A 24,141-nucleotide genomic window follows, 5' to 3' on the forward strand; every position below is an offset into this window, starting at 1 on the left:
CATTAACTAGAAATTCTAGAGATTTATAGAGAAATTTACTCTACAATTGGAGCGTTTTTCTTGGCAAATTTAGAGTTTAATCAGGTTAGTATTTTATTACAAGGGATCATGTTCAGTTTTACACGAAAGTTTGCGATGGAAGAATGCTATAAAATGTCAGGACTCTGTTTATATTCAGCTCTGCAGAACGTGAACCACCTTCAAGTGCCAGCGTATTTGTTGCAATAAGCGCTCAGTGTTTCTTTGCTTTGTTAAGGCTGATTTAGTGTTTTCAGTGGTGGTGCAAGCGTGAGGAGAGATTTGAGCCTGCATCATAGGAAGACAGACATAAATGCTCATTCTGGAGTCCTAGCCTCTGGCACTTGCCACAGCTGTGCTGCTAACCAGCTCCCGGTTATTTAGTTAGTTATTCATTTTTTTGTTTATTTGCTTCTGAGTAACATGTTATAAAATGTATACTTCAAAAATAGAAACACTATGTGATAGAAAAGTCTGTCTTCCTGCTTTTATGCAGCCCACCTAGCGGGAGGCTGTGAATGGCAGTCAGCGTGACGATGGACTTGAGCTCTCTCCCCTCAGCCCCCAGCAGCTCCTGTTCACTGAGCTGAACTCCCTGCTCTGCCTGACCTTGAAAGGTGGGTGGCCAGATGTTCTTTTTATTTTCCAGACATTCCCCTGTTTGTGCTTACTGTCTGGTGAACCAAGGACACTTTTGTGATAGGATATGAAGGGGAAAAAAGCCAGAGAGGAGGGTAGAGCTCAATGGTGGAGCACGTGCTTAGCATGCACAAGGTCCTGGGTCCAATCCCCCCGTACCTCCATTAATAAAATAAAATAAAAATTTTTTTAAAAGAGAGAGATAAAAGCCAACAGGTTTGGAATAAGAGATACCTTCATATTTTGGCACTACACTGAGCAGGTGTGTTAAACTTACAGAGCTCGGTTTCCTCGCCTGCCACCTGGGGATGACGGTGCCCACCTCCCAGAGTTTCGATGAGGACTGAGTGAACTTAGGGAAGTCATCACGCACCCTGCTCGGCTTCTAGCGGGTACTCAGCCTGTGGGATATCCCCACCCTCGCCCAGACATGAACCACGCGCTCCTCTGCTGGCACAGGGTCTCTTGTGGAGAGAGGGCGAGTCTGACTGTCGCTGTCTCTCTGATTCCACCTGGGAGATGCTTCTGGGGCAACTTACTAACCTCAGGCACTGAGTCTCCTAGAATAATCCCCCTTAGTCTGCCTTTCTTTGTGTTTTGCCAATCACTCCCTCCTCCATGAAGAAGAGCTGAAGGACAGAGAGAAGCAAGTTGAATCAAGAAGGAGGCTTTGTTTGGGGCTCTGGTTTTAGGGAGGCCACTGAAAGCATTGAGGTGGCTGGGAGAAGGCCAAAGAGGAGGATCTGGAGGTGGCTGATGAGGGGACGGGAAGATTAAGCAGAAAGAAAGCAGCACTGCTCTTGGCAGCCCTGACTCATGCCCTAGATACTCGGGAGCACCTTGAGAAGGCCAAAGAGCAAAGATCGAGGTGCTCTGCAGACATTTCCTGTTCTGTCCCCAGCCTGTAGAGTTAGTTGAAATAAACAAATGAAGGCACACATTTTCATGCAGTCGTGAATTGCGTTATCCTTTTGGTGGTTTTGTTAAATGTGCTGCAGATAAGGCTGTGGGAGGCTGTAGAGGAAATTTCGTTTTTCTTGGGGGATGTAATAAGCAGTCAATGAAACTAGGCCAGAGGGAGAGCACGTGTTCTGGAGTTTGTCCTGGGCCCCATGGCTTCGATCTCGCGGCTTCTCTTCTCAGCCCTGCCCTGTCTTGCCGGGCCCTGTTGAATATGCTCCTTAACTTCTTCGGAAATTGCCACCCACTCTCCCTGGGTGTGGGGACAGTGAAATGACTGATGTGATAGTGCCTGGCTTGAGATGCGTAGATAAACGTGGAAAGCGTGTATGCTCAGGAGGAGGCTCTGGTTTTCTAAGAGCCGCCGTCATGTGGGGACAGAGAGATGGAGAGGAAATACCAGATAAGATGCACCCCGACTTTCCTAACGATGGCTTATTTAGTGTCACCATGAAGCTCCAAGTGCCTCCGTCACCAGCAGTGCCAGTTGCACTCCCAGGGGCAGGGGGCCGGGGGTGCTGGCACGCTGAACGGTATCTTGCTTCAGCTGCAGAGCTGAGCTCACCAGAGAGAGAGCTATGTGCAGTCCTGAGCACCAGTCGCCTTAATAAAGTGAGCTCTGGACATATTCCTCGACCACTGGGCCATCACATGGGGTTTCCAGGACTAGAAATCCCAGCTGCCTCCTCTCTCCCTGCTTCAAAGCACGGGTGATGCATCTGCACTGGGCAGCCGTCAGAAGTGTTGATCCATAAATCTGCTGAGAATGTCCTAATTGCGAATCCTAGGGAAGCATGAGAGAGCTGTATTCCTATTTATAAAAGGAACTAAAACAAGTTAGATACATTGTTATGTAAGGCTCTACTGTTAATTTTGACTGCTCCCTACTCTCCCGAATCTTTAGCCTCTGTCTGTGATTCTTCCTTCTTCCCAAATGAAGTTCAAGATGAGCAGAATTTAAAATGACAGCTGCAGGGACTGCTTTAAATGGCAAACTTTGGAGAGTTCTGACCACGTAAGACCTGGGCATTCTTATCTCAAGTAAGGGGGGGGGAATGTCTGAGGAAATGACCTCCTGCCTGATTTGTAGCCCATCCGGACGTGTTCCTCTTTATTCTCCCGTTGGTGGAGTGCCCTCTCCAGAATCAGGATTGGTCCTCCTGGGTGTGGAGGTGCCCAGCTGATACATGAGTCTTTAACACTTGCAGCCTTCACTGCCCTTGCCTGGTGTCAGGGCCGGATCGCTGCCTCCCTGATTATGCCTGGAGCACGTGTGAGGGCTGTGCTGCCACGCTGGCAGGTGTTTTTATGTGGTGCTGTAAACTCTTCCTCCTGCCTTCCCTTCCCACAGCTTCCCTTTGCTGCTTCATCCTCTCTCTGCAGGAGTGAACAGAGTGGTTACTGGTGGCCACCTACCCATGCAGCTGCCCCCAAGGCCACATTTTAATAAAATGTGAGAGACCAGTTCCTCTGTTGAGATATAGCATTTCTGCTCTTTAAAAAAAATTTTTTTATTGATGTATAGTTGATTTATAATGTGTTAATTTCTGGTGTACAGCACAGTGATTCATTTATACATATATATGTATAATATATTCACATATATTCGTGTATACACTATATACATACATAATGTGTATACTATATGTTTAAAGGAATATACAATTCCTTTTCATATATATATTTCATATATATATTCCTTTTCATATTTTCTTCATTATAGGCCATTACGTGGTTTTGAATATAGGTCCCTGTGCTATATAGTTGGACCTTGTTGTTTTCCTATTTTATATATGGTAGTATCTGCAAGTCCTGAACTCCCAATTTTTCCCTCCCCATCTCCTCCTTTCCCCCCTGGTAAACAAGCTTGTTTTCTATGTCTGTGACTCTATCTCTGAGCATTTCTGCTCTTTACATTTTATTACTTCTCCTTGGAATTGCCACTGCATCAGGGTTTGGGAAATCTGTATGATTTCGAATCCTGCACTTCTGGGAGGAGTTTTCTCTTGGCATTTTCGTTGACTGTTAGTCCCTGATGAAGTTGTCATAGCATCAAGAGGTCAGTCAGAATTTGAGGAGAGCAGTTTGGTTGCAGCCACTGTGGAAAACAGTGTGGAGATTCCTCAAAAGACTAGGAATAGACTTACCACATGACCCAGGAATCCTGCTCCTGGGCATATATCCAGAAGGAACCCTACTTCAGGATGACACCTGCACCCCAATGTTCATAGCAGCACTATTTACAATAGCCAAGACGTGGAAACAGCCTAAATGTCCATCAACAGGTGACTGGATAAAGAAGATGTGGTATATTTATACAAGGGAATACTACTCAGCCATAAAAACCAACAACAATGCCATTTGCAGCAACACGGATGCTCCTGGAGAAGTCATTCTAAGTGAAGTAAGCCAGAAAGAGAAAGAAAAATACCATATGAGATCGCTTACACGTGGAATCTAAAAAAAAAAAAACACAAACAAAGCATAAATACAAAACAGAAATAGACTCATAGACATAGAATACAAACTTGTGGTTGCCAAGGGGACGGAGGGTGGGAAGGGATAGAGTGGAATTTCAAAACTGTAGAATAGATAAACAAGATTATACTGTATAGCGCAGGGAAATATATAGAAGATCTTACAGTAGCTCACAGAGAAAAAAATGTGACAATGAATATATATATGTTCATGTGTAACTGAAAAATTCTGCTCTACACTGGAATTTGACACAACATTGTAAAATGATTATAAATAAATAAAAAATGTTTTGAAAAAAAGAATTTGAGGAGATAACACAATGGAACACAAAAGGATGGTTGCTAAGGTATAGACATCAAACCTCTCTGAGTTACTCGCATGATCATGTAGACTAAAGAAAATAAGAAATGTGTGATATATTTGTCAGTTGGTATTTATTTGGTATTTCTTTCAGCCACTTACCTAAATTAGTAGTAAGCATTTGATTTTAATTCAGGTCAACAATACTTATTGCTATTCAAGTGCTTGCTAGGCATCAGGCAGTATGTTATTTGCTTCCCATGGTTCTCTACATCTTGATGGCATTTCTATAAGGTAGGTGATGCTCTTCTCCTCTGATAGAACAGAATTGTTCAGAGAGGTGAAGTAACTTGCAAGTCTACAAAGCAAAGTCTACAAAACCAAGTCTACAAAATTCTGGCAGCGTGGCCTGAATTTGAATCAGGACTAGCAGATTCCAGAGCATTTGTCCATTGCATTCCACGTGGTATCTTTTTTGCTGAGTACCTAGTAGGCGCAATGCAGTGTTACTGTTACAGAAGATAAAAATGAAGTCGAGAAACTTACCACATAGTCGGGGATAAGCTAGATAGGCCACCAAAGATAACATAAGGACAACTGTGACAGGTACTCAGAAAGTGCTACCAAGGAGGCTCAATCATTTGCTGTGGGGGTTAAAAGAAGAGGCTGAGATGCCAACACCTGATTGGGATCCTCTGGAAGAGGATTCACTGAGGTGGTGCACTTACAGTGGGCTCTGTGGGACTGGCAGAACCTTGCCTGGTGGAGATGGATAAGGGAAAGATTTGTGGGTGGTGACAACTGTCAAATCCCCAGGCAAATAAATAGCTTCTAAAAAGACTGAGAGTGGATGTATGCATGTATCTCTATGTATGTACACGTGTGTATTGAGTATGCCTGGATGTAGTCACGTGTCCATTCTCTATAAAAACCTTACATTGTCTTCAAAAGCAAAAGAATAATGATTTTAAGTAGCAATGTTGCCCAAACTTTGTTCTCTTATTCTCCTGAGAACAAGAACACCTTTAAGCAATACTTACTATTAATAGACATTCATGTTTATACTGGCCAGGTAGGAATGAGTTATGTGTGTGTAAATTTTTTTTTTAATTTTATTCAGGCATCTGTGATTAGGGCTGCTCCCTTTTTTTTTTTCTTTTTTTTTTTTTGAAGTATCTGTTACTCTTTTCTAGCATGTTGAAACATTAGACTTCCTGTTTCTGTTTGATTTTGAAAATACCTCCTGTTCACCTATCACAGGTAATCCCTGTGTTTCTGTGCGGCTGTAGTTCAAGTGCAGGCAGCAACCAGTCCGTCCCCACTGTGGACGTGGAGACCTCTCTGGATTCACAATTAAAGGCTACATAATGCGTTCCACTATAGGTGACGAAACCCAGCTCCCAGAATAACAAGCAAGACAACTTTTAAAGTGACTGCTGTTGACCAGTGTCGTCTGTGCGTTTGTTTGGTGAGCTTATGGCTGATTTTTCGAAAGGACGGCACAGATTCTTTTGAATTATTCTCGGGGAGGGCTGACTCTCCCTGGCGGCGATGTGGATGACATAGGATACAACATCAACAGGGAGGCTGTGTATGTTCCTCTGGTCCGTGTGACTCTTCCAAGACGGTGAAACTGATTGATACGGGGGAAAATGCTGAAACTAGGTGAGTTAAAATTACCCTGAGACTCACTTGGTTGTAACAGCTTTGTCGGAATCTGGTGGAATGTTGAGATGACTAAGCACCATGGTGTCACTGTCTACAGGGAAATAACCGTTGGTCACGGCTTTAAAGTGGTTGTGTTCCATAAATCACTGCTTTTCCTTTGCTGTGACTCTCAGTGTGGAGAACGCGTGTTCAGCTGAGAGAGGTTGGAGTACTGTGGGTGGAAAAAAATGGCATCTGAAGGTTGCGTGTAAACAGTTTCATTAGTAAACGAAGGATTGAGATGTTTCAGAAAGGGGGCTCTGAAATGATTGATAACTTTTTTGCTTGCTTTTTCCTTCTTAGAATTTCCTTGTGCTCATTAACTCTCAGACATCTCTGGTTCCCAGTGGTCTGGTAATGGCGGTAACACCTCGTGGAGACTTGCAAAGCCAGGGTGTTTATTTCTATTCTCCCATCACGTAAATGCTTGTCAGAACATCGCCTCTACCATTTCTCGTAACAGCCAGTAAGCAATTTGACCCCATACTTAAGGGCTTTTGTGCTTTTAAAATACACCTTAGGCTTGTTTTCAGCCTTACTTAATGCTTCTACAAGTAGACAATTTTATTTTTAAGGTAAAATGGAAAAGTTTTCAAGGATTGAAATAAAGAAAGCATTTAAAATAGCCTTTAAAGGAGGGGAGGGTGTAGCTCAGTGGTAGAGTGCCCACTTAGCATGCCCAAGGTCGTGGGTTCAATCCCCAGTACCTCGATTAAATAAACAAACAAACCTAGTTATCTCCCCCCAAAATTAAAAAACAATAAATAGCCCATAAAGTTATATTTGTATTTAACACTTTTGCTCAAGTCTGTAGATAGTATTTGTTGAGGTTTATCTAAAATTTTTATGCTGACAAGACTTTTGGGACCTTAAATGGAATGCTAGAAAGGAACTTGAAATTAGAAAACATAGGTGAGTGTTAATATATGTAGTTTCTTGGCCCATGGGTTGAACCCCTGGCAGCCAGTGCTGTTTTGTAGCACTGTGACGGCCTCTGTTGTATGGTATGTGGTTACCTGCACATCATTTATATAAAACGTACATTTGCCTACCAGATGACCAGAGCTGTGCATGTGATTCTCTGTCAACTTTCTTTCTGTTTGTATATAGGCACAGTCTGTATGATATATAAAAATGGCTACGTGTCTGTGACTGTGTATCATGGTGTATATACAATTGGGATCAGAGCCAGGCTTGGTTGTGGGAGTTTTGTGGGAGAAGTGAGTTTGGGGTAGAGTTCTACGGGGAGGTGGGTGTAAATAATGTGCTTTGGCAGAAAGAAGCATACATCAAGCTTCCAAGGCTGGAGAGATTAAGTTAAATGTATTCATGAGTAGGCATAAACCATTCAAGAGCAAACTGTAAATTATTAGTTGAAAATAGCCAGGCTGGAAGTGAAGAGAGGTCAAGGCGATAAGTGTAGCAGGCAATGGGAGGGGTGCTGCGGCAGGGGCTGGGGGGCGTCTGTTCTCTGTGCTGCTGGTAAACTTCAGCCTTGGATATGAGCATACCCAGACCACGTTGCCACCTAGCGGAACCGGCTGAAATGCACCGGGAGCATCATCGCCTCTTCTCACTGCAGGTGAGATGAACAGTGTGGTCTCTTGGCAGTAGAGCTCGCTTCTCTTTCCCTTGGGGATTTCAGATGAAATGTTAGAGAAAGGAGATGGATGTAATGATGCTCCCTCAAATGGTATTAATTTTGACTCTAGAAAATGGAGCTGAGTACCAATATAAAGAATTTCCCCATAGACCACATTTGGAGGCTGTGATCTTTCTGAGAGTGTAGGGTGTATGTGGCCCTTCAGCTCAGAGCGTGGAGCATAAGGAAGCAGCCCTGAGAGGATCTGCGGCAGAGTGAAAGCACACCACAGATGTCTCGGGGCGGGCTTGTTCCATGTGGTTATAGAGTTCATCCTGTACAGAGGTGGCAGAGGGGAGCCCTCCAGCCGTAGACAATGCAGCCCACAGACCTCAGAGCTGGAAGACATGGGAGAGAGCTGTACTCCTGCCCTCCCTTTCACTCATTAGTGTATGCATCCATTTCGCACAACTTACTGAACTCCTCCTCTGTGTCAGGGACCCCCCCAGGTACAAGGATATGCCAGTGAATAAAGCAGAGAGAACTCCCTGCCCATGGAGAGCATTCTCCTGGGGGAGACAGACAATAAAGAAATAAGTAAAATATACAGCAGGTGATACTATTGAGTGCTAAGTAGGAAAAAAAAAACTGTTTTAAGTTGAATAGGAGGATAAAAATTGTGTGTGTGTGTATGTGTGTGTGGGGGGATCTGCAATGTGTATCTTCACAGAGAATGTGATATTAGACTCACTTGAAAGATGTGAGGAAGCCACACCTGTGAGTGTCCTGGGTCAGAACATTCCAGGCAGAGGGCAAGCAGATGTCAAGGTCCTGAGGTGGGAGTGGGCATGGTGTTCCAGAAACAGCCACAGTGCTGATGAGAAAGAGGATGGAGGATGAGCTGGAGACTTGGTGAGAGGCCCGATTAGGGGATAGGTTTTGGACAGTTATAATGAATCTGGCTTTCACGGGGCACAAGATGAGAAGCTGTTTGATCTAGTCTAATCATCTCATTTTACAGATGAAATTTAGGACAGAGAAATCAAGTCAGGTGTCCATGGTTATTCAGCATCTCAGTGCCAGAGCCTGGATGGGAATCTGCCTCCTAACACCTCGCCCACCCCCTTCCTGCCCAGCTGGGATGCAAACCACACACTGGCCCAGACGTCCAAGTGCAGTGGTCCAAGAGGAAGCCATGTGCTGTGGGCTCCTCCAGCAGCGGTTTCAGCAGGGTTCATCTTGGTTGTTTCCCGAGTGTGTCCTCCCCACCCAGAGAGGCCTCATGGCAAGAAAGGATCAGACTTCTTGTCTCAGAGGAGTCTTCTCCCAAAAATGCCTTCCTCTGTTTGAGTATGGCAACAGATCCTTTGGGTTTTGCCAGTGGTTAAACCCAAGAGCCTGCCATCTCGTAAAGCTACCCTACATTCATTTCTAAGCTAATTGGAATATAGTTAAATGATTTCTGTAGCCCCAAGTGTTTGATCACAGCTCTCAGTACCATACCTCACCATGAAAGTTGTAAGGTTGAATATTTCATATTACTTAAAATGAGTTTGAAAACAGGATTACCTGGTGAGGAGAGAGCAATTGGTTATTATCCAAGACAGCTTAACTTGGACAGTGTTGGTCCTACGTTTTTTGTCTTCTTGCTTTACCATGAGCCAGTTCCAGCTTTTTTCCCCTTCCATCTCCTTTAGCTCTTATGACAGTTGTCCTCTGGACACAGGCCAAATCCTGGGATCTCACTTTCTGATGAGGGTGAGACCAGTGCTAAGGAGAGAGGAGAGTGACTGTGCCTGCATCAGCCATCTCCTTTAATCACCCGTGGCCTGTATCTTGAGGAGAAAAGAACATGAGGTCTTTGTACAAGGTCGTCCCATCTTGTGGGGGAAACTAACTCATCCCTGACTCTCTTGCCCCTTCTTTCCTTTCCTCCTAAAGCAGAGCTGCCACCATAGGTAATGAGAAATTCACATCATCGCCTTATTTTCCGTTTACATTTGTTTGCATAGTACTTTGTCACTCGCTCTCACTCTCTCTCTCTTTTTTCTACCAAACAAGGTAGTTTCGTATGTTCATTTGTGTGGTCTGTCTGTAAATGAGCTCTGAAATCCCACTACCATTGGGGTTGCATTCTTTGGAATCCTTTCAGTGAAGTTCTTTGTCTCCCTGGGAGCCTGAAGGCACAGACCCCTGTGGTCCTTTGGTTCTTGGTCTTTACGAGAGTAAGTGTGTTCCTGGGGGAGCTCTTTGGAGCTGGCTTTGGTGAGAACCTGAGAAGGAGTACTTGCTGGAGGAAATTCCATTATGAAAACTCAAGATAACAAAGCAAATGCAGTGATGCAGGTGTTTTTGTGGGTGCTGCTAGGAGCAATAAGCAGGCCTTAACAAAACTTGGCAAGAAACATTTCTAGCTAAGAACAGCTATTTGCTGCATGTGGGTGACAGAGAATGAGAGTGCTCCTTTAAAGACCTCCAAAAACAGCCTGATTAAAAATGTAGCTAAGCGTGGGTGGAGGTATAACTCAGTGGTAGAGTCCTGGGTTCAATCCCCACCACCTCTATAAAAAAAATTTTTAAGCATTTAAATATCTTTAAAAACGAACAAAAAAAAAATACCTAGCTGATTTCTCCAGCTTTCAGAAGGTCCTTCTGTTGGAATTCAGTGTTTCACCTCTAAGACTGCCATGGAAGTAGAGAAATGCGATTAGCTGTGTGCTGTGTGTTTTTAACAAGCAGCCCCAAGTGGACTTTGAGCACATCCCAAGGCAAAATTCTGGCCTGACCTGAATAGGTCTGTGCTTTCCATTGTTGATCTGCCCCTTCTCCGCTAACTTAACACCTTCTTACCCCTCAGTGAATGTGTCCCTGAGCTTCTCACCACACCTTTGGTTCCTGGGAGATATCCTGGGGCAGGCCAGACCTGGCTCCTGGCTCCTGCTTCCAAATTAAGATCTGGAGCTTTTATACACACACCATCCCTGCTCCTTGTTCCTCCTTACAAGTCTTGCCCTTTCAGTCCCCATCAAGACAACACCCACCCCTCTGGGGCAAGGATGGCCTCACAGAAAGTCCATCATGTAGGCCATCAGGGATGGTGGGGCAGCAGCACGCTGGGAGTGTAGGAGCACGCTCAGAGACCGGGTCCTACCTCTCAGGCTTTCCTCCCTGTCTGTGTCTCTAAGGTTTCTCAGCATCCCCCCCAACCCCAGGGGGTTAATCTCAGCTACCACTGTCATCAGACAGATAGACAAGACTTGGCCCTGTGGGAGAGGGGGCTTCCAGCCTGTGCTGGAATGTGAAGACTTTGAAGCTGCACATAAATAAACAAAATAGGGCAGTTGATCTTAAGGAATTTTGTTTAGTTTACTATAGATAGGACCTCCAGGAGAATGGCTGTCTAGGGCAGGGGAAGGGGCTGGGGCATTCAGAGGGCTTTTGGTGGAGTGAAAGGCAGGGTAATACAAAGAAAACACCCCTTTGTGATAAGTACATTAGACTAGAAGAGATGCTAGTTTATTTTTGTAGATGAAATCTGTGGCTGGGGTATAGGATTCCAGATTCCTGAGCCTTGTTCCCAACCAGCCAGTATTCCCTGCCACATCCCCGAGGGAATATATGCACAGTGGAGGAATCCCTGTGTTGTCAGTGGGTGTTGACCTAAACCTTAGTGATGACCTCGAGTGAACTAGGCTGCCCATGTGGGTCACAGAAATCAAATCCAGGAACACTGGGCTAGGCTGCAGAAGGACACGGAGGCTGTCCCAAGGGGCTGCTCGCAGAGAGGACGTCTCCACAGTGGAGATCTCAGAGATCTGCATTCTCGTCCCTCTTAAGACACTTGTGTGATGAGACTTTGGACTTGTTATAACAGCTTACTGGACCTAACTTCTCATTTGTGAACAAGTGTGAGGAATGAGGAGATTCAGAGGACCTCAAAAGCTTCCTTTGAGTACCAGCTTTCTGATTCTTAGCTTCTATGCATAGTGTGATAGGAAGTGTCACATGGAACTGAGATATGGTTGGGGTGGGGACTTAAAGCCTCTTTGCCAACACTTACGGGCAGACAGGTGATGACCCAGTTTCTGTATCGTGTGCGATAAATGTCTTAAATAGCCATCAAGTGGCTGGACTGGTGGAGCGCCGGGTGTGAACTGCTCCAAGCTGAGTGTTGTCAGTTGGATACCACAGATACTGCGGTATGAGCACGGCTGAACAGAGGGGTTGCTTCCTTTGCCAAGCCAGGCTTGGATTTTGGCTGCCAGACTTGTGTTCTGTGACATCCAGATGTCAGGGATCTTGTGGGAGCAGTGAGATCAAATGGTGATTCGTGGCAGATGCCCCTGTTAAACAGTGGTTTCAAAGCCATGATCACGTGGCTTATCCTGGAACAGCAAGCTCCACCAGTGTTTTTGGTCTCCCATTTTGTTAAGCTTCTGACTGCAAGTTGTGTTGTACCTTGTGGTTTATTGTGTTTTCAGTGATCCTACCACCCTGTAACCCTCACGTGCTCTGCTCTGAAACATTAGTGCTGGAGCTCTACCTTGTAGGAGAGGTTGTTTGTTTTTAACAACAGACTGTATAAACCAGTGGTCCTAACCGCAAATGTCTACAGGAACCAGGCAAGAAAGATGAATGTGTAAATAGTGCTTTATATGAGCAGTTGGAAGTCTTGAGGCCTGTGGCAAACTTGCATCTAGTTCCCATCTAAAGGGTTTGAAGTTCAGGTGAAAAAATAAAAATTCTCTGGCCCAAGAAGACTCTGAGCTAGATTCAGTCCTAAGGCTGCCAGTTTGTGATTCTTGGGCTATAAGCCAGCTAACTTCAGCTATCATTGGTATGTTTGCTTAGCTTCAGAGATGCCAGCTTTTTTGGATGTGAGCCTTCTGTATTTTTGTTTTTATAATGGATTTTAGCTTTTTACCTTAGATTAGAGGACTGGCTGCCATTGGTAGAAGTGGGCCACCAAAATCTTTATCTGCAAATTGCAAATACTTCAAAAGACATTATGTCCTCAAAGAAAATGAATTTTTTGAGACCTAAACAGACTTTTCTTTGATGAAGACATACAGATGACCAACAGGCACATGAAAAGATGCTCAATGTCACTAATTATCAGAGAAATGCAAATCAAAACTACAATGAGGTATCTCCTCACACCAGTAAGAATGGCCATCATTCAAAAATCTACAAATGATAAATGCTGGAGAGGCTGTGGAGAAAAGGGAACCCTCCTACACTCTTGGTGGACTTATAATTTGGTGCAGCCAGTATGGAAAACAGTATGGAGAGTCCTTAAAAAACTAAAAATAGAGTTACCATATGATCTGGCAATCCCACTCCTGGGCATATATCTGGAGAAACCTCCAATATGTGAAGATACATAAACCCCAATGTTCCTAGCCCCATTATTTACAATAGCCAAGACATAGAAGCAACCTATGTCCACTGACAGTTGAATGGATAAAGTGGTGGTACACACACACACACACTCACACACACACAATGGAATGCTGCTCAGCCACAAAAAGAATGAAATAATGCCATTTGTAGCAACATGGATGGATCTAGAGATTATCAGATTAAATGAAGTAAGTCAGACAGAGAAAGACAAATATCATATGATATCACTTATATGTGGAACCAAAAAAAATGACACAAATGAGCTTAAGTACAAAACAGGCATAGAAAACAAATTTATGGTTACCAAAGGGGAAGGAGTTGGGGAGGGATAAATTGGGAATTTGGGATTAGCAGATACACACTATTATACATGGAATAAACAATAAGGTCCTACTGTATGGCACAGGGAACTATATTCAATAACTTGTAATAACCTATAATGAAAAAGAACGTATGTATGTATTATAACTGAATAACTATGCTGTATATCAGAATCTAACACAACATTGTAAATCAACTATGCTTCAACTAAAAAAAAAATATTTCTTTGGTTCCGTGTCCTTTGGAGGCTGATCCACTTAGAGAAACGAAGATGGAAATCTCATTCTATACAGTACTGAGTATTTTACATCATTAGAAGAATTTACATCACTGAAGATAAAGAACCCCAAGCATTTGAGACTCACACACCTGCCTGGCAAGCTGTCTGCTGGGTTTATTTACTCTTCTTTGGCTTTTCCTGGTGCTGGGCAGGCTTGGGGTCAGTGAGCAGGGTGGATTGGGAGTGGGATAAGCTGGCGTTTACTCCTTCCCCACCCCTCCAGCCCTCCACCCTCCCATACTCTTAACTTCTGCATTCCTGCTTCCACCTGGGATGCCCTAGGAAGCAACAAAGAAATCAGTGAATTCATCTACTCTTAGATCTTAGTCATCCATAGGCCTTTCCTCCAAGGGACGCTTGTATTTTGAAAAGAATCTGATGGTAGAACAGAAAATAAGGCAATGTTTAGCTGAAAGTACTGTCTCTCTAATGAGAGCATTTCCTGTAGTGCTAAGAGGATAATTTCAGGCTTGGGAGCCTCCCAGGCGCCTCACAGATAACACCTTGTGTTGCTTTGCTTCAGGTAAGACCTGCCAGACCAGCACCAGCCATGAAGCTTGGAGGGGGTGTTAACTTCATTCTTTTTCATTTGCATGACTGAAACTTGTGTCAAAGAACATACAGAATTCTTGCAAATGTGTTTTTGTGTGTGATAGATGGCACCCAGTTTCCCTGTGTTTTGTGTTGACCAGTGAGAGAGCTGTGGGAATTTAAATATTCCTTCAGCCAAGCCACTCAATCCTGCTGTGCTAAAAATGTGTTCTTTTGATCATGCTTTCTCCTCAGAGTACTCTCCCAATTTATTCCTTTCAGTGCGCTTGCATAAGTGAATAGTCCACCAGTCCTTTCTCTACTACTGTAACACCAGCTTATTCTGCAACCCCTTGCAATTGGGCTCCTGTGTCTAGTCCTGTTACTGAATCATCTTTCTCAAAGATCCCTCATGGCCAGTTCATTATCATATCCATTGGCTTCTTCTTTAGCCTTCCTTTCTTACTAGTTATTCTTCCCCTCTGGACCATTACACATGGTGCTAACTCTACTTGAAACAATTCTTCCTTCTTTTCTCTCTCACCTGCCCTTCCTTGACTAATCCCTTGACCCTCAAGTCTTAGCTTAGGCAGCACTTCTTTCAGGAAGCCTTCCTTGATAACTCTCTCCCCCAGGTCTGGTTTAGATATTTACCCTTGGGGCCTTCACAGAACCCCACACTTTTGTGCTATTGCACTTATCATACTATATTTTCACTAGTGTCCTTCCCCCTCCCGCCTGTACTATAGCTCTATGAGAGCAGGTACCATGACTGTTTGATCTACACCATTTGCCTTACACTTGTACATGATAGATACTCAGGAAATGTTTGCAAAATGAAGAACTACATAGATGAAGTTGACATCTGAACAGTGACTTCTACAGCTTCCTCTGGAGCAGAGGATGAGCCTCTGACTTCCTCCTTCAACCTTTGGTTCTCCCTGGGTCCCTTGTACCTCCAAGTAGAGATGTAGAGGGATTGTTACAGGCTGTCAATAAATAGTAACATCTGACCCTGAAGAAGAAGACAGGTGTCAGGAAATCCTGACCATTCCCATTCAGCCACTCATGACCGGGCAGTAACCCTCTGCATTGCTTACGTTGAACAAGTAGTGGCCACATGTTGATGGAAACAGTGGAATGCGTGAGTTTTAAGGGTTCTGACCACCAGCAGAATGGGATGCACGTCATTCAGGAGACTATTCTGTCATCATCATGGAGGAGGAACTGAATATCTGATTGGCAAATGCAGACAAACATAGACTAAGAGTTAGAGGAACTAATAAGTATTGTGTAGATGGTACAGTACTTTCCAGGCAAGTTAAGAAATTTTCAAGATAATTTTAACTATATGCAATTTCACTTTACTGATTTCAGAACCCATTGTCTCTCCTCTCCCTTTTGAAAACATTACTGCCGTGTATTAAGAGCAGTACATCTGTTCTATAGATCTGTGTATTGGGCAGGCTTCCTAGAGCCATGAAGAAGAATGTGGTATGTCGATCACATGCTTCTTCTTGTCTCTTGAAATTGGTTAGAAATAGGGGACGGTATATCTCAGTGGTAGAACACATGCTTAGCATGCACGAGGTCCTGAGTTCAATCCCCAGCACCTCTGTTAAAATAAATAAATAAACCTAATTACCGCCCCCCAAAAAGCTCCACAACAAGCAAACAAAAAAAGTATATGAAGGATGTGAAAACGAATAAATAAATCAGTCTTAAGAAAAAGAAATTGGGTAGGAATTGTTGACTAGATGTAAAGACAATGAAAAAGGACAACTTTATCAGGCAGGGTTTAGTGAGCAAATGTAGGTTCCTATCTATATTACAGAATAATGTGATCAACAGCAGTAGTCTACTTTGTTAAAAAAAACAAAAACAAAAACAAAAACGTGTGCCCCTTTTGTTTGGTGAAGAGAAATGCAATCTGTTGGAAATATTTTCATCAAAGCCTGTGAGGTCTGTAGGAGCAGAAGCAGCTCGAGCACATCCCCACAGTGGTGGTCTCCCTCAGACTTCAGACTCAGACGTGTGAGGCAGACCCACCTCCCCCCTTGCCACACCTGTTCCTCCGCCAGACTTCCCCTTTTCTGTTCATGTCTGGCTCCCTCTTCTTCCAAGTCAGCCAGGCTCGAGCCTCCAGGTCAGCTTTGCTGTCTGGCCGTTCTGGCTGCTCCCTGTCCCTCTTCTTTTGCAGCATGTGGCCTGTTTGCGTTGCAGTAAAATTATCTGTGCTCTGCTCGTTCAGACACACCACAGCCAAGAGAGAAGTAGCACAGAATGATGTCAGAGGACCCGCATTCTGGTCTCAGTTCACATTCAGTCCTAGCTAAGTGACATTGGGCCAGCCACTTAATTTCTCAGAGGATCTGTGTCCTCATCAGAAGCAAAGGGAGCCAGTAAGATCTTTTCCTTACAGGCTTATTCTGAGGGTCAGTGGCAGTGTATGCAGAAGCACTTCAAGAGCTAGACAATACCACCTTGCTGACGCATAGTAAGAGGTGAGAGATGTTCTGTCATGTGCAGAGCAGAATACCTAGCACATAGTAGGTGCTGGACAAATTATACTTATTACTGCTGGTGATGTTAAGCATAGCTTCATTTAAACATATAAATTGTTTGTTTCTAAATGGGGTGGCTGGTTCAGAATTTGGTACTATGGCCAAGTGGGATACCTCTTCCATCCTCTGGTCCAGATAACAGGGTATTTGGTACAACTAGGATGCTACCTTTTTACATTCACCTGTTAATTTCATCCATTAAGAAAACAGATGACAAAATTAATTACATATTGTACAACGATGGATCCCAAATTGGCCTTAGAAAATGCAGCCTATTGTAAACGCAAACAGCCTCTGAGGGAAAGCTGGCTCCTAGGAGATTTGCTTAATAGAATGTTTATCTCCTGAGAGAAGTTCATGCCTTGAGTAAAGAGGTGTCTGGAATTCTCATCTGGGATTTATTAGTATATATATTCAGGTGGCCCAGTACCGGATGCTAGTTCTTAACTGAAAGGAAACAACATTCCCACTCTGAGAGAGGTGAGGCTGCTGCTTTTTTAAAGTGTGCAGCTGCTGGGGGGTGGGTATAGCTCAAGGGCAGTGTGCATGCTTAGCATGCATGAGGTCCTGGGTTCAATCCCCAGGACCTCCATTAAAAAATAAAATAAATAAACCTAATTAGCTCCCCCACCCAAAAAATAAAAATCAAGTGGGCAGCTGCTGCTGGTACCTTGCTGGCCCTGGGAATTCCACCATCTGAAATGGAATTTTGTTCAATCCATCTTATTAAGGGCACCTAGGACAACTGTGGTGGGTTTGGTAGGGGGTTGGTGAGGTTGCCGCTGTAAAGATAAGTACAGTCCATTAGTTGAAGCCAAGACTCCAGTGACTTCTTCTGGGGCTGTTTGCATTTGCTCAGCACTCTGTTTATGAGGATGTTAGAAGGAAGTGCATCCATTCTCTGCTTGTTGTAAAACAGAAGGTTTGCAGCTGTCAGAATTATTTTCTTCTCCGTTCTTTATCTGATAGAGTTTTGGATTGTTGCAGATTACCAGCCTCAGCTCTCCAAATGCAATGCAAATTTTCTTTTCTTGTTTTCTGTCTTTGAAGATAACAGATAATTTTTGTACAGAGTTTCTTGTAATGTACTTTTTGGGTAAGGGGAAATTAAGATTATCCTTGTATATGTGTCATAATTCAATATTATGAAATGATTGGATGATTATTTTATTAGTTATATACTGCCTTCAAAGCATACAGTGTGTTCCCCTGTCTAGAAAGGAGGAAAAAAATACAAGATACAATCTTGCATTTCAAATAGTTTACAAATTTGCCGCAGAAGACAGCTAACATCAAGAGTAACAACTTTAATTAAGTATGGTAGAAATTCACAGTGGATGTTTAGTTCACTGTGGGCTTTGGTAGGCTTTAGGGAGGAGTTGAGACCCAAGCTAAGCTTTGGGGTTAAAAAAAAAAAAGGAGGTAACATAGCAGAAAAAAAAAAAAAAGACTTGCAGCCCTGCTCCCACAGTGTGACTGCACAAGATATTATGATGTGTCATAAGATCTATTTCCAGTAATTTCCAGTTAATGAAAACAAGTGTCAGCATTTCTGAATGATTATTTACTTTTCAAATCATTCATATCCACTTGTGTGTGTGTTGGGGGCGGGGACATGATTTTTCCACTAGCAGCGTCATTCACACTCATTTGCTTTGCCGATGCTTTCTTTGGGAGAGAGACGTCAGTGGTCCAGCTGCGTCCTGTGCACCTGGCCCCCAGCCTGCTCATCTCTGCCATCTTTGTGGGTGCAGGGACTGAGACAGCCAGTAGTTGTGACAGGTATGAATTATCGTATTTCTAGCCTCAGTGAGCATTTGAATTTTCAACCCATGCTCTCCTTTAAGGGAAATCAGCTTAAATCTATTAGAGAATACCAGCTACAAATGATAGTTTGACTAACAGCTGTGGGGATGGAGGGAAAAAAGGCCTACCCAGGAAACATTTTGTCTGTGGGACTTAGTGAGATTAGAAATGGGAGACAGAACAGCGTAAGTCAGTGATAATCATAGGTTTCTAGTCACCATTGCCGAAGTAAGAAAAAATTTAATATTATGAAGAGAATCAAGATATTGGGGTGGGAGAGGGTACTGTCTGTGCCTTCAGGTGTACGATTACTCCTAGACAAGATGAGACTGAGGAACCATCCAAGGAGACAGTTCCTAATGGCAGCTGGGAACGTGGGCTGGAGCAAAGGTTCCTGACATCTTCACTTATGGAGCCCTTAGTGTCTCAGTAATTTAAAAAATTTTGTGTGTGTGTGTGTTGTTTTGGGGGGCGGGGGGGAGGTAATTAAGTTTGTTTGTTTGTTTGTTTGTTTGTTTATTTTAACGGATGTACTGGGGATTGAACCCAGGACTGCATGCATGCTAGGCGTACACTCTACCACTGAGCTATACCTCCCCAAACTGGGTCTCAATAATTTTTCATGTCATATCTAGGAAACAGGAAATACATAACAATTTCCTTTATTAAGAGCTTAGGTCTAAGTATTTATGTACTAATAACTTTGTAGCCATGTGAAAAAATAAGACACATAAACTGAAAGGTTAAAGAATAACATTTTTATTTCATCCTTCACCCGTTACTTACCAATGGAATGTGTACATCTTTTGGGCCCTGCATGTCTCAGGCAGGAGACGAACCCCAGGATTATATGAATGGGAAAGTTTAATATAAAGAAGTGTCATCTGGCAAAACTGTATGGCAGCTCCTAAAAGCTTAAAAATAGAATCACCATCTGACCTAGTGATCCACTTCTGGGTACCTACCCAAAAGAATTGAAAGCAGGGACTTGAACATATATTTGTATACCCAGGTTTAATAGCAGAATTATTCACAATAGCCAAAAGGTAGAAGCAACTAAAGCATCCATTGATGGATGAATGGGCAAACAAAATGTGGTCTGTACATGCGATGGAATATCACTCAGCTTTAAAAAGGAAAGAAATTCTGACACGCTCCAACATGGGTGAACCTTGAGGACATTATGCTAAGTGAAGTAAACCAGTCACAAAAAAGGCAAATGCTGTGTAATTCCATGTACACGAGGTACCTAGAGTAGTCAAATTTAGAGACAAATGTTGAATGGTGGTTGCCAGGGGCCAAGGGGAGGGGAAAATGGGAAGGTAGTGTTTAATGAGTATAGAGTTTCAGTTTGTTAGTTCTGATGAAAAGTGTTCTGAAGATGGATGGTGGTGAGGGTTGCACACGAGTGTTTGTGTATTTAAAACTACTAAATTGTATACTTAAAAATGATTAAGATGGTAAATTTTATGTGATGTGCATTTTACCATAATTAAAAATAGTACTAGAAAGAAAAAATATTTTAAAAGAAATATTAGCTTTGATGACGGCTGCCTGTTAGGAAGTAATGAGAATTCTAAAGAACAGAGGAATGGCAAATATAAAGAACAGCTACTCTCCCTGGGTTTGAGAGAGGCCACCAAATGCAAGCTTCCCTCCTCTCTTCTACTCCAGACTTTGTTGGAGAGGGAATGGCTGGCCATGGCTCCTGGGATGGCAGAGAAGTCACAGTGGTGCTCTGCTGGTAGAACTTGCTGGAAACTCACCCTCTAGGATGCTGAGGAAATCTGTTCGTGGGGAGGCTTCTCACTGGAAGCTCTCTGATACAAAACTGCTGCAGGGGGAGGCCAGCAGAAGGTGCTGGTGGCTGTACCAACACGTACAGCAGGAGCCAGTTGCTGAAGAAGGTGCCTGCGTTGCAGGAGCTGGAGGCTGGAGAAGCCACGTATGCCTGCAGCAGTTTGCAGCAAGAGCACCCCAGAACCAGGAAGCAGAAGTTCTTCATCCTATAATGTCTCTCCATGGCACTCCACTGACAAAGCTTAGAATTGTACCAGCGAACAGAAGTAAAAATAAGCAAAGTCCCTTCTTTATTTTTTCAGAGCAGGTAATGAAGGGTGAATTTGAAGCTGTGAGGTAATAAATTGATCAGTGGCCACCTCACAACTTCTTAAGCCCTGAAGTCAGATTGGATCCCACTACCCTAATTTCCTGTTTCATATTACTTTTCACATAATATTTGCTTTTTAGTACAGCAACTGCCAGCAACCTAGCTTTGCAAAGAAATGATGTAACCAAAAGAAATCTAGCACAATCTCATGTTACACTGTGAACTAGCTTGAACTAGTGGTTCAAGCAGTGTCTGAGAGATGTTGAAAAATGCTATGTCTTCTTTAAAAATTTAAAATATCCTGCAACACCCTTGTGAGTTTGCTGTAATGCTGTCAGTCACCATGGCACGAAATTAAGGGATCTCAGGGCTAAAATCGTGAGTCTCTTTCAGCAACTCTGGCCACATCACTCTATCATATGAGAATCTATGGTACTGATTTGGTTAAGAGTACAGAAGAGTCATGTGTAAAGTAAAAATTATATGGTGTCAATGTTATTTTTGAGAATCTTTTAGGAAGTTACCAGACTGAAGAATAACAGACCATCTTCCAGTAAGGATAGGACTTACTGTGTGTTTTCCTCTAGCACTGGAGTAGGCTCCTGTTTCTTTGTGACCAGATGGAATAGTTGCCTTGTTTTTAGAGGCACTTTTATATGAAAAAATGCATAACCTTAACCACAACACTCGCCATCAGTGCACAAGATGCTCAGTGTGAGGGGCAGGGCAGAGACAAGAGTCAGGGAGGGACCAGCAAAGTCCCAGCTCTGTCTCCTGTTCACAGCATAAAATCCTTTCATGGTGGCTGAGCACCATTTAGGTTATTTCTCTCTGTCTGTTGTGGGCTGATGGTGCATAACTGAAATTGAGAAACTTAAATGGCATATAATGGGACTTTGCTGAATTCAGTTGTAGAAATTCTGTTGAAATAGTTTTCAGATTAAGAATGTTAGTGATTTTTAGCTTTCTTCTGTTTCTACTAGGAAATGAATGGACTTAATATGACCTTTTTTTTAGGTAGGTAGGCAGGCTTATTGTTCATATTACCAGTTTCCCAGAAAATACTTTCATTTTGGTGATGTTTACAACTTGGTGCATCATAACTATTACATATTTCTCTAGCTTCTATTTAAGGAGAAGTTGAATAACTTAAGTTTTGTAACCTGACCTGTTCAAGTGGAAAAACTTCTTCTCTGTGCCGTTCAGTTCTACCTGCAAAACTACCTTCTCTTCCCCCCTGCAATCCTGTTTGGATAAGTTCTGCTTTGGTTCACATTTTCACCACCTGCTGAGTTTGTCGGCTGAGTTTCAGCCTTGGCTGCCTTCAGCCGAGGAAAGTCTGTCTAGCCCTGTAGCTTTGCCCCTCCGCCCCCAGCCTTTTCTGCCTCTTAAACAGTGACGAGTTGGCACAGATATTAACTTAATAGAGATTCTACCCATGTCAGAAACCTAGTGTTAAAATCCAATTATGACAGCTTGGAGTGGGTTAGACTTTCAAATAGATCTCTGACCAGGAGTCTGTGGTCCAAATTCCACCTACGGAGCACTGCTTCTCTTTTCTTGTGGATTTCAAATTTTGTTCAGAAACTCGAATGAAGCTCTTAACTGCTCAGATGCCACCAAGTAGGACCATTACCCCACCTGTCTTGGCATCGTTTTCTCCCCCCTTAGAGTGAATACATGGAAGAGAAAGAGATTGTTGCTGCTGCTGCCTCAAGCCAAGCTGCTTGCTTCTGAATTCTTCATGATAATCAATAGCAGATGTCTGGCTGGCCCTGAAAATTGCATAACTGTCTCACATTGCATTCAACTGCAATTGCTAAGCCAATATGAGGGGGTCTCCACTAGGTTGAAAAAGAGAATTCAGTTTAAAAATCTGTTTATCTCTTCCCCAAATTATTTCCTTGCTGTAAGGAGTAAAGTCAGTGGTTGGAGTGGAAATGGTTTGAATACTACTGTCCTTAAACTTGAATTTCAGTTCATTATGAGGAGGAACTTTCTAATGATTAGAGAGGAATTGGGGCTGTCTCTTAAAGGAGTGAGTCTCTGTTAACAGAGGTAACCAAGGAGATCCCAGATGAATGCTTGCTGCCTGTGATGTCTAGGAGATGGATTCACAGCCAAGCAGAGGATTAGAGCAAACAGCCTCTAAGGTTAACTCCAAGCCTGAGTTTCTGTGACTATAATTATTGATCACTTTTTCCACTTGCTGCTTTTGTGAAGGTGAGCCAGGGATGCACAGGTCAGGTGTGGCACTGCCTTCTGGGCCCTCTCTCAGCCCTGCCTCTCTTCTTCCTGTTGAATCCCCTCTGTGCCCTCTCTCAGGTTATCCCATGGTGATCCCAATATCCTAGGCACAGTGAGGTTCAGCCCCTTTATTTTCACTTTCCACCACTGAACCACACACTTTTTAAAAATTTTTATTTTTTATTGAAATGTAGTTGATTTACGATGTTAGTTTCAGGTGTACAGCAGACCAATTAAATTAGTTATATATATATATAACATATATAACATATATATATACATACATACATATATATTTTCAGACTCTTTTCCATTAGAGCTTATTGCAAGAAATTGAATATAGTTCCCTGTGCTGCACAGTAGGATCTTATTGTTGATCTATTTTATACATGGTAGTGTGTATCAGTTAATATCAAACTCCTCATTTATCCCTCCCCAACCATTTCCCCTTTGGTAACCATAGTTATCTGTGTCCATGAATGTTTCTGGTTTATAAATAAAATTTTAGATTCCACATATAAGTGATATCATATATTTCTCTTTCTCTGTCTGACTTACTTCACTTAATATGATAATCTCTAGGTCCATCCATGTTGTTGCAAATGGTATGATTTCATTCTTTTTTATGGCTGAGTAGTATTCCATTGTATATATATACACCACATCTTCTTTATCCAGTCATCAGTCAATGGACATTTAGGTTGCTTCCATGTCTTGGCTATTGTACATAGTGCTGCTATGAACAGTGGGGTACATGTGTCTTTTCAAATCAGAGGTTTTTTTCTGGCTAAATGCCCAGGAATGGGATTGCTGGATCATATGATAAGTCCATTTTTAGTTTTTAAAGGGACCTCCATACTGTCCTCCATAGTGGCTGCACAAATTTACATTCCCACAAGGAGTGTAGGAGGGTTCCCTTTTCTCCACAGCCTCTCCAGCATTTGTTATCTGCAGACTTTTTAATAATGGCCATTCTAACTAGTATGAGGTGACACCTCATTGTAGTTTTGATTTGCATTTCTTTAATAATTAGTGATGTTGAGCATCTTTTCATGTGCCTCATGTGCCTGCTGGCCATCAGAATAGGACCACAGACACTAAATTGCCACACCTGTCTGGAATATCCATAGGGCCAGCATTTAAGGGTTCCAAATAAATGTTCCACAACCTAAAATAATCTACCTTATTTGTGAAA

At 42.9% G+C, this 24,141-nt stretch overlaps 1 protein-coding gene across 4 annotated transcripts in view; it reads left to right on the forward strand.

Annotated features, from left to right (window-relative positions):
* The window catches only part of TNFAIP8 (TNF alpha induced protein 8), a 120,571-nt gene that overhangs the window by 52,219 nt on the left and 44,211 nt on the right, over positions 1-24,141 (forward strand). The window contains exon 1 of one of the 4 annotated variants that reach the window (XM_045507779.2): positions 5,645-6,060. The exons of the other annotated variants lie outside the window; for them this stretch is intronic. Coding sequence (XP_045363735.1) covers positions 6,048-6,060 — 13 coding nt within the window. The 5' untranslated portion in view covers positions 5,645-6,047. Of the gene's footprint in view, positions 1-5,644; positions 6,061-24,141 lie in introns of those variants that run through there. 4 annotated transcript variants of the gene reach the window in all.

Source organism: Camelus bactrianus, chromosome 3 (assembly GCF_048773025.1).
Source record: "Camelus bactrianus isolate YW-2024 breed Bactrian camel chromosome 3, ASM4877302v1, whole genome shotgun sequence".
NCBI lineage: Eukaryota > Metazoa > Chordata > Mammalia > Artiodactyla > Camelidae > Camelus > Camelus bactrianus.